Raw genomic sequence first — 10330 nt, forward strand, 5'->3', positions numbered from 1 at the left:
AATTTAAAGTTTATTTTGAAGATAGGAATTGCATTATCAAGGATGCTGAAGGCAAAGAGGTGTTCAACATAAAAATGAAGGGCAAGAGTTTTGCCTTGAATTTACTGGAAGATGAGCATATTGCTATTTTACAACAAGATAGCACAACAATGTTTTGGGACAGAAGGGTCGAGCACTTTCATCATGATGATGTGCTCTACATGAAGAAAAATCAAATAGTTGAAGGACTTCCTGACTTAGAAAAAGATCTTCCTATATGTGCTACTTGTTAATATGGGAAGCAAACTAAACTTCCCTTTCCAAAGAAAATATCTTGGAGAGCAACCCAAAAACTGCAACTGGTGCATACTGATGTTGGTGGATCTCAAAAAATGCCATCCTTGAAATGGAATGCAAACAATGTTTGGTGGATCTCAAAAAATGTCATCCTTGAAATGGAATGTAAACAATTTTGGGCTAAAACTGCAAGTAGAGCAGTATATTTTCTGAACATATTGCCAACAAAAGTGTTAAAGAAGCAGACCCCTTTCGAAGTTTGGTTTGAGTGTCTACGTGCAAGACTTGGAGTTTGCATCTACGAAGTCAAGGAGGAGTGTTGAATTTTGACTTAGTATTTGCTGGAATTTGAATTTTGAATATTGCAGCTGGAGTCTTGCACAAAATCTGCAACATCTAGATATTTTCTTTTTTTTTATTTGGTCAAGATTTGGTTTCTATTTTATAGGAAGTAGTTGTTCATCATCTAGTAGCTTGATTTTCTGCTATTCTAATGTCATTTAAGTTACAAGTTCATGTATAAATTCAGCATTCTTCATCAATAAAATATTAGTTCCAGCAGCCCAAAAATATATTTTTTGTATAAGTATTTAATCTTATACCAACAGGGAGCAACAAGCATGTAGACTGGGGCTAGAGATGGATTGCACATTTAACCTAATTCCAGCTCACCAAGGAAAACAGAAAAACAAAAAGGACAAAAAAAAAACCGAGTTTTTGACCCAAAATAATACTAAACTTGATTCCAAAATAATGTCTAATTTAATATGTGTCATATAAACTGTAATAACATAAAGCCGTAATTAATGACTACGATTTTTTATTTTTATTTTTAAGCCGTAGTTGGTGACTTGACTTTTTTAAAAAATGATTAAAGTCATAATCACCAACTTGGGTTTTAACTTTTATATATATATATATATATATATATATATATATATATATATATATATATATATATATATATATATATATATATATATATATATATATATATTTGTGTGTGATATTATGTACCACTTACTTATAATATATAAAAAATTATTAATTGATATAATAATATATAATTTATTTATTTTAAATAAATATAATTTATTATATTTTATTTATATTTAAATATAATTAACTAAATATATTTATATTAAATATAGAACCTATTATTTTAATAAAATTAAAAAATATATTTTTATATTAAATTAAAAATATCAATTATTTAATTTCATATATTATTATTATTTAAATAATAAAATAAGTTTATTTAAAATTAAAATAATATAATATTTTTATTTAAAAATGGTCAAAGTCGTAGTTACCCACTATGGTATTAAACTTAAAGTTAAAACCATGATTGATGACTACGATTTCTAACCATTTTATATGACAACTTATGTAGCATAAACACGTTAGATTGGACATTATTTTGAAAATAAGTTTAATTTTTGAATTTTTTTTTAAATGTACGGGTCAAAACTCAAAAACTTATCTAACTAATTTCTTCCTTTTTTATTTATTTATTTATTTACAAATAAGACCTTCACTTTGATTTCTTCCTTTTTATTTATTTATTTATTTACAAATAAGACCTTAACTTTAATAGAGATCAACTCATTCAAACAGATGTGGATGGCTTTGAATTGTAATGATTCCGTGTTCTTGTTTGCTATGAAAACCGTGTACTGATAATCTGACCAAGACAAAATCTTTCGCACTTGTGCGGATTGTTATATGTTTTACACCAATTTCTGCCAAGTTGTTCTTATCAGTCACCCGAATTCATTGCCAATGGCTTTTCCTATGCTTCAACATGCCGTGCTCTTGTTACTCTTTGTTTTCCCATCTTGGCCTTTGGTATTTTCTCAAGCTAATCCTGAAATTCGTTTGGGTTCATCCCTTATTGCCTCTGATAACTCTTCCTCATGGAGATCGCCTTCTGGTGAATTTGCCTTAGGATTTCACCAACTTGGCAATCAAAGCCTTTTCTTGCTTGCCATTTGGTTTGAAAAAATACCAGAAAAAACCTTAGTTTGGTATGCAAATGGAGATAACCCGGCTCCAAAAGGGTCCAAAGTTGAACTTACCTCAGATGGCCAGTTCATGCTAAGGGACCCAAAAGGCGAAGAGATCTGGAGACCCCAGAAAGCTGATAATATTGTCTCTCATGCTACCATGCTTGATACTGGTAACTTCGTTCTTGAAGATAGGAATCAGAATCTTACTGTATGGGAGAGCTTCAAGAATCCAGTCAACACCATCCTGCCAACTCAAGTGCTGGAACTTGGTGGCACCCTTTATTCTCAGAAATCAGAAAGCAACTACTCAAAGGGGAGGTTCCAGCTCCGTTTGCAACCTGGTGGCAGTCTTGAACTTATTACCGTGGACCCAGAATCGGGTACTGCATACGAGGCTTATTACCGGAGCAACAGTATCTTTGTTGCTCCAAATAGCGGCGATTCTGTTGAACGGATGATTTTTGATGAATCGGGTCGCATCTATGTTCTTCTAAGGAATGGAACAGGTACTGTTAACATCGCGTCTGGAAGTACATCTTCCAGTGGGGGTCACTACTACAGGGCAACACTCGATCACGATGGAGTTTTCAGGCTATATAACCGCGACAAGAAGGTGGGCAGCCACAATACTTCCTCTTGGTCGGTAATGAAAAACACTCCTTATGATATTTGTGATGCAACCCCAAGTTCTCTTGGCAGTGGTATTTGTGGATTCAACAGCTATTGTATTGTTGATGAAGAAGGGCTCCCTCAGTGTTTGTGCCCAGATGAATACTCTCACTTAGATCCTTCGGACAGAAAACAAGGGTGCAAGCCGAATTTTGAATTGCCCAGCTGCCAAAAAGATGGATGGGAAGGAAATAAGGATGCAGTAGAGTTCAGAGAATTAGCAGCGACTAACTGGCCATTATCGGATTATCAACTTCAGAGGGGACCTGACTTTGACAAGGAGAAGTGTAAACAGTCTTGCAAAGATGATTGCCTCTGTGCGGTTGCTATTCACGGCGGAGATATGTGTTGGAAGAAGAAGTTACCTCTTTCAAATGGAAGACACAGCAAAATTGCTTTTAAATATACTACCGCTCTCATCAAGGTACCCAAAAATAATGCTACACCAAGATGCCGAGATAAGTCGACCCTGACCCTTGTTGGGTCAGTAATCTTTGGCAGCTCTGCCTTCTTTAATCTCTTTTTACTGTCAGCTATTCTTGGAGTTGCTGTCTTCTGCCATCAGAAGAAACCGACAAAACTGAAGTCAGTTTCAAGCAGATTTGCGACAACCATTGTGAGAACTTATTCATACAGAGAGCTTGAAGTGGCGACTCATGGCTTCAAAGAGAAACTAGGCAGAGGGGCTTTTGGAACAGTTTATAAAGGAGTGTTGGCATCAGATCCGGGGGGAGCCGTTGCGGTGAAGAAGTTAGATAAGGTGATTCAAGAAGGCGAGAAGGAATTCGAAACAGAAGTAGCTGCAATCGGCCAGACCCACCATAGGAATTTAGTTGGTTTGCTCGGCTACTGCAATGAGGGAGAGCACCGGCTTCTGGTATACGAATTCATGAGCAATGGATCTTTAGCCAATTTGCTGTTTGGAATATCCAGGCCTGAGTGGAGCCAAAGAGTTCAGATTGCCTCTGGGATTGCGAGAGGGCTAATGTACTTACACGAAGAGTGCCGCACCCAGATCATCCATTGTGATATAAAGCCTCAAAACATACTCCTGGACGACCACTTCACGCCTAGGATTTCAGACTTTGGACTAGCAAAGCTTTTGTTGGCTGATCAGACTCGAATTACTCGAACAGGCATAAGAGGGACCATAGGGTACTTTGCGCCGGAATGGTTCAGGAAAGGATCAATCACAGCTAAAGTTGATGTTTACAGTTATGGTGGTATGTTACTGGAGATGATATGTTGCAAGTCCAGTGTTGTATTTGGGGATAACGAAGAAGAAGAGGCGCTAACGGATTGGGCTTACGAATGCTACATGGGAGGGAAATTGGAGGAGATGGTGGAAGATGATGAGGAAGCAAGGAAGGATATGAAAAGGGTGGAGACGATGGTGAAGGTTGCATTTTGGTGCATCCAAGAGGATCCAGGGCGAAGGCCTACAATGAGGAAGGTTTCACAAATGCTAGATGGTGTAGTTGAAGTTCCTGTGCCCCCTCGCCCCTTTGGAGTTTTCATGAGCTTATCTTGAACTGTCTCTCTTCCTTCTAGCAGTTCTATATGAAATTGAATTTTCCTTTTTTTTTTGGTTGTATGAACCTTCCACACTTTTGACCCATATATATATATATATAAACTCAAATCCAATTCTAACCCATTCAAACCTCATGCATGTCAATCCGAACACCATATTAGACCCGGGTTACACAAGCAATTAGACAAGTCAAATCTAGTCTAATATAACACTTCTAATATAAAAAATAAAAAAAAATAAAAAAATAGAGAAAAATTATACATTTAAGAAAATTTAGTATGCATTTTTTAACATTAAAAAATATTTTCAGAAAAAACGCATCAAGTAAAACCACTTCAATTAGAGAATAAGGAAAAAAAATCAATTTCATTTTATATTCATGTGTTTGGATTGTTTTGGAGAATAAAATAATAAGAATAAAAAAAAAATCCGTTGTTATGATCATGTGAAAAATATATATTTACACATATATTGTAGATTTAATCTTATGTTATAGGAATACAAATAAAATTATAAAAAATATTCCGAAATTAAAGATATCTATATAAGTAAATTTTTTTTTATAATTATTTTCCTTTTAATGAAAAAAAAATTCAATACAAGGAATTTAAAATACTGTCAATTTTCATTGGTTTAAAATTTTATTAAATACTTCTTTTATTTTTTTATTTTTTTTATTTTTTCACCTCCCTTGGTTCAAATTTTTTAGTTAGTAGGGGTAATTGTAAGTGAAATTAATTTTTTTTTTTAAATCTTTTTTTCAACTGGTGTAAATGGCAGGGGTAAGACAACTCCTTCTGTTTGGCTGTTTGCTTCCTCTTTGGAAGTTTAATGCCCGACTGGAAAATAAGAATCCAGATGGCATTTGGGATTTCACGTACTTGCATGATCAGTGTACCGCACAGATCATCCATTGTGACATCAAGCCCCAAAATTTTGGATTTCATGTTTTGGATTGGCAAAGCTTCTGATGATTTATCAATCTCAGACACTTACAGCCATCTGAGGGACGAAAGGGTACATCGCACCAGAGTGGTTCAGGAACAAGCCAATCACAGCAAGCCATCATCAGTTATGGGGTCATGTTACTGGAGATCATTAGTTGTAGGAAGTGCACTGATTTCCAAACACAAAATGAGGAGGAAGCCATCATCACTGATTGGGCTTATGATTGCTATAGAGGTCACAGATTGGATAAGCTGGTGGAGAATGATGATGATGCGAGAAGCGACACGAGGCTGGAGAGGTTAGTGATGGTAGCAATTTGGTGCATTCAAGAGGACCCTTGTCTAAGGCCCTCCATGAGAAATGTCATACAGATGCTTGAAGGAGTTGTTGCAGTTCCCATGCCCCCCATCTCCTTTCCCCTCTAACTCAATATGCTGAAACTACAAAACCACTCACCATCAATCTGCATCCAAGTTCTTCCATATAGTTGCTAGCTTTAAGTTTAAAGAAGCGCTCAAGTTCAATCTCAAGGTTCTTAGATTTTTCATGATTATTTATGATCATATTTGTTTATTTTCTGATTTTTTTGCAGTGATATTGATGAAATGTTCTTATTCGCGTGCAACCTTTAAATCAAACTCTATACTGAATTTTCCGCTTTGTGATGTTGATGAAATAGCATTTAGCTGCCTACAATTGCAATTTGGGTAATCAAATTTCTGTTCTCTTACATTAGGCATACCCAATAGTAATCTTTAACACATTCATTTTAAGTCACTAACATCTCATTAAGTGTGGAGAGTTCTCTGAAAATTCAAAACCAACTATATAGCTTTGAAATCTTAACAGAGACTGGTTGAGCTGCAATTGAGTTCATCAAACAGTATGATTATCTCAGTCTTGTATCAAAGTCTCAGAAAATGGTAACGGACAATTAGGATCAATAGATACCACTTCACATGTCAGTAGAACCCCGGACTATAGCTATGAGATTAGACACATAATTTGGCTTCTTGGTGGTTGTAATAAGACCATTTCAACAGTTCTGCAATGTAAGAATTGACCGTTAAAATCCCTTTCATACCTTGAATAAGTGAAATCAGATTTGTAAGTATGCAAAATTCTTGACTGACCGAGAAGTGATCGTTTCAATCACAAATGGGGACTTAGGCCTTAAAAATGGCTGTGTATATTAGACAATGAAGTAGTAGCTTTCCCATGATGTACTCTTGGAAGATGCACATTAAACACCTAATGCATATGGGGTTAAGCCATATCCTAAACCCTATGAAGTGGAAGAAGATAAGCCACACATATATGTGGTTGGTCATAACGAGTTTTTCAAAGATTCAAAGCTTGGAAAACGTGTCAGCAATGACCTTTAAAATGAATTTGGAAGATGTTTCACACAGGAAATTTATTCCACCGCTCACCCAATACGACCGCATTGACCGCATTGACCTTGTGCATGCTATTTTTTCCAGTCTCACAATCCCTTGTGAATACTGTTATATGTTCTACAAACTTTCTCCGGTGTGAAGGGTAGTACCAAGGCTCTTCTGCAATGGCTGCCAGGTTCTTGCTTCTTCTTGTCCTTCCGTCTTTAGTTTTTTCTCAATATTGCACTGATCTTGATATTACCGCCTCCAACAACTCGCCTAGATGTGTATCACCTTCTGGTGAATTTGCGTTTGGGTTTTACCGCCTTGGCAGTCAAAGTCTCTTCTTGCTTGCTATCTGGTTCGAAAAAATACCAGAAAAAACCTTAGTTTGGTATGCAAATGGAGATAACCCGGCTCCTAAAGGATCCAAACTTGAACTTACCTCTGATGGCCAGTTCATACTAAGTGATCCACAAGGCAAAGAGATATGGAGACCTCAGAACTCTGTTACCGCGGTCACTCATGCTGCCATGCTTGATACTGGTAACTTTGTTCTTGAAAATAGGAATCAAAATCTTACAGTGTGGCAGAGCTTCCAGAATCCAGCCAACACCATCTTGCCAACTCAAACACTGGAAATCGGTGGCACCATGTATTCTCAGCAGTCAAACAGCAGCTACTCAAAGGGGAGGTTCCAGCTTCAAATGGAAGCTGGAGGCAATCTCGTACTTAATACCTTGGACCCAGAATCTGGTAAAGCATATGATGTTTATTATTCAAGCAACACCAATGATGCTGCAAATAGCGGCAATTCTGGCCAACGGGTGATTTTTGATGAGTCAGGTAGCATCTATGTTCTTCTAAGGAATGGAGGTACTGTTAACATCGCCTCCGGAAGTAGCTTGACGGGAGATTACTATTACCGGGCAACGCTTGACCAGGATGGAGTTTTCAGGCTATATAATCGTGACAACAGCAGTACTTCTTGGTCTGTTGTGAAAAACATTCCTGATAACATTTGTACCGTGACCCCAAGTAATCTTGGCAGTGGAATTTGTGGGTTCAACAGCTATTGTTCCATTGATGGAAGGGGGCTGCCTGATTGTCTATGCCCAGATGGGTACTCTCATTTGGATCCTCTTGACAGAAAACAAGGCTGTAAACCGAATTTTGAATTGCCCAGCTGCCAAACAGCTGTTGATGGATGGGAAGCAAACAAGGATGCAGTAGAGTTCAGAGAATTAAAAGATGTCAACTGGCCATTATCTGATTATCAACTTCAGGAGGGACCTGAATTCAACAAGGAGAAGTGTAAACAGTCTTGCAAAGATGATTGCCTCTGTGTGGTTGCTATCTATAACACTGACAATCAGTGTTGGAAGAAGAAGTTTCCTGTCTCAAATGGAAGACACGAACCAACACAAAATGTGCTCCAATACACTACTGCTCTCATCAAGGTACGGATTAAAAATGATACTATAGAGAGATGCCCAGACAAGTCTACCTTGATCCTTGTTGGGTCAGTACTCCTTGGCAGCTCTGTGTTGTTTAATCTCTTTTTGTTGTTAGCAATTCCTGCGGCTGCTCTCTTCTTCTACAACAAGAAACTGATGAATCTCCGGTCCGTTTCAAGCATATTCGCGACCACCAGTGTGAGAACTTATTCATACAAAGAACTTGACGAGGCAACCTGTGGATTCAAGGAGAAATTGGGCAGGGGAGCTTTTGGAACAGTATATAAAGGGGTTTTGGCATCAGATGCTGGGAGATTTGTGGCAGTCAAGAAGTTAGATAAGGTGGTACAGGAAGGTGAGAAGGAATTCAAAACAGAAGTCACTGTGATTGGGCGGACCCACCATAGGAATTTAGTCAGTTTGCTTGGATACTGTGATCAGGGGGTGCACCGGCTTCTGGTATACGAGTACATGAACAATGGATCTTTAGCAGACTTGTTGTTTGGAATATCTACACCTGACTGGAGCCAAAGACTACAGATTGCCTTTGGGATTGCAAAAGGGCTAATGTATTTACATGAAGAGTGCAGCACCCCCATCATCCATTGTGATATAAAGCCTGAAAACATCCTCCTTGACGAGTACCTTACACCTAGGATTTCAGACTTCGGACTAGCAAAGCTTCTGATGAGAGATCAAACTCGGGCCCTTACAACCATCAGAGGGACCAAAGGATACGTTGCACCAGAATGGTTCAGGAGCAAGCCGATTACGGTGAAAGTGGATGTTTATAGTTATGGGGTTATGTTACTGGAGATCATCAGTTGCAGGAAGAGCGTACATTCACAGCCAGAAAATGACGAGGAAGCAATACTTACTGATTGGGCTTATGATTGCTATAGAGGGCACAGATTGGATAAGCTAGTGAAGAATGATGATGAAGTAAGAAAGTACATGGGGATGCTGGAGAGGGTAGTGATGGTTGCCATTTGGTGCATTCAAGAGGACCCTTCTTTGAGGCCCTCCATGGGAATGGTCATACTGATGCTTGAAGGAGTTGTTGAAGTTCCTGTGCCCCCTTGTCCTTTCCCCTTTAGTTCAACCTTCTGAAACTACACATCCCTATGACAGTATATACGCACCTACTCATCTTTGTAATCCTGGGAGTTCCATATATCATGAACTTCAGTTGAATATATATGTTTGTTCTTATATAGTGTTTTCTTTGTTAGTATGGTTCCATTTTCTTGTTCTAATAGTACAAACAAGGTTGCTACACAATGGCTATAAATTTCAAGGTGGCAGGTAAACATCTAGATGGTCTTCTTCTCTTCCAGTTGATGTAACATGATTCATCAGCCCATGGCTTCCCTCGTATTCTGACCTTTACAGGTATTGAAAAATTGGCAAGTACTTGCTGCAAAAAGTGTATTTTCTAAGTGTTTAGAAAATTCAAAACCATCTGTGAACTCTATCTATATAGAAATTTTGGCAACTTCACCAAAAGTCTTTCAAGGTTTTGGAAGATTCAAAACTTAGAAAACCACCCGGTGGTTTCGTATATCAACAGTATGAAAGCGTGTTGTGGACACGGAGCTTGCATTCTTATTTCAATCTTAGTTTGGACCATTTAATTAAACCCATCTACTAGTCAGCCCAAGGTTTCTTGTAGCCATCTTTTGATGATAACGAAATAAGAGGTTGGTATTTAATGTAATGTTTCAAAAAATAATTTCTCTCAGTCCCATAGTTACCAATTACCAACAACTTTGTCATGATGTTGACGGCTTCAAACACTTAATTCCAGTTCAATCCTTCTTCCATTGGAAATTTTCTCTTGCTTATAATTATAACCTTCATATGGGAAACTGCTTTACCAGTTGCTTGAATCCTCGATCTCCTAATCTCCAAAGTATATTTCAATGCTTTTTAGAGTAAAGATGGTGGGCATGAGATCCTCGAAGGGAATACCACAGTTTTGGTTTTGTTGTATGCATCCACTTTGCTCTTAGCTTTTCTTTTAGGCTCCCATGACTCTGATGGCCAAATAATTTGAGT

The 10330-nt window shown here is 37.6% G+C and overlaps 2 protein-coding genes across 2 annotated transcripts; both read left to right on the forward strand.

Moving 5' to 3' along the window:
- Window positions 1-1933: 1933 nt before the first annotated feature.
- Window positions 1934-4610, forward strand: LOC100258065 (G-type lectin S-receptor-like serine/threonine-protein kinase LECRK3). Its single transcript, XM_002268983.5, has one exon. The coding sequence runs from the start codon at window positions 2002-2004 to the stop codon at window positions 4483-4485; it is 2484 nt and encodes an 827-aa protein (XP_002269019.5). The 5' UTR covers window positions 1934-2001; the 3' UTR covers window positions 4486-4610.
- A 2292-nt stretch (window positions 4611-6902) lies between these two features.
- On the forward strand, window positions 6903-9486 carry LOC100240945 (G-type lectin S-receptor-like serine/threonine-protein kinase LECRK3). The gene has a single exon (XM_002268892.5). The coding sequence runs from the start codon at window positions 7001-7003 to the stop codon at window positions 9380-9382; it is 2382 nt and encodes a 793-aa protein (XP_002268928.1). The 5' UTR covers window positions 6903-7000; the 3' UTR covers window positions 9383-9486.
- The last annotated feature ends 844 nt before the right edge of the window (window positions 9487-10330 follow it).

This window comes from Vitis vinifera, chromosome 13 (genome assembly GCF_030704535.1).
Source record: "Vitis vinifera cultivar Pinot Noir 40024 chromosome 13, ASM3070453v1".
Classification (NCBI taxonomy): Eukaryota; Viridiplantae; Streptophyta; class Magnoliopsida; order Vitales; family Vitaceae; genus Vitis; species Vitis vinifera.

Excerpts from the sequence above, each read along its gene's own strand:
- LOC100258065 (XM_002268983.5), top strand. The coding sequence starts at position 2,002 with ATGTTTTACACCAATTTCTGCCAAGTTGTTCTTATCAGTCACCCGAAT.
- LOC100240945 (XM_002268892.5), top strand. The coding sequence starts at position 7,001 with ATGGCTGCCAGGTTCTTGCTTCTTCTTGTCCTTCCGTCTTTAGTTTTT.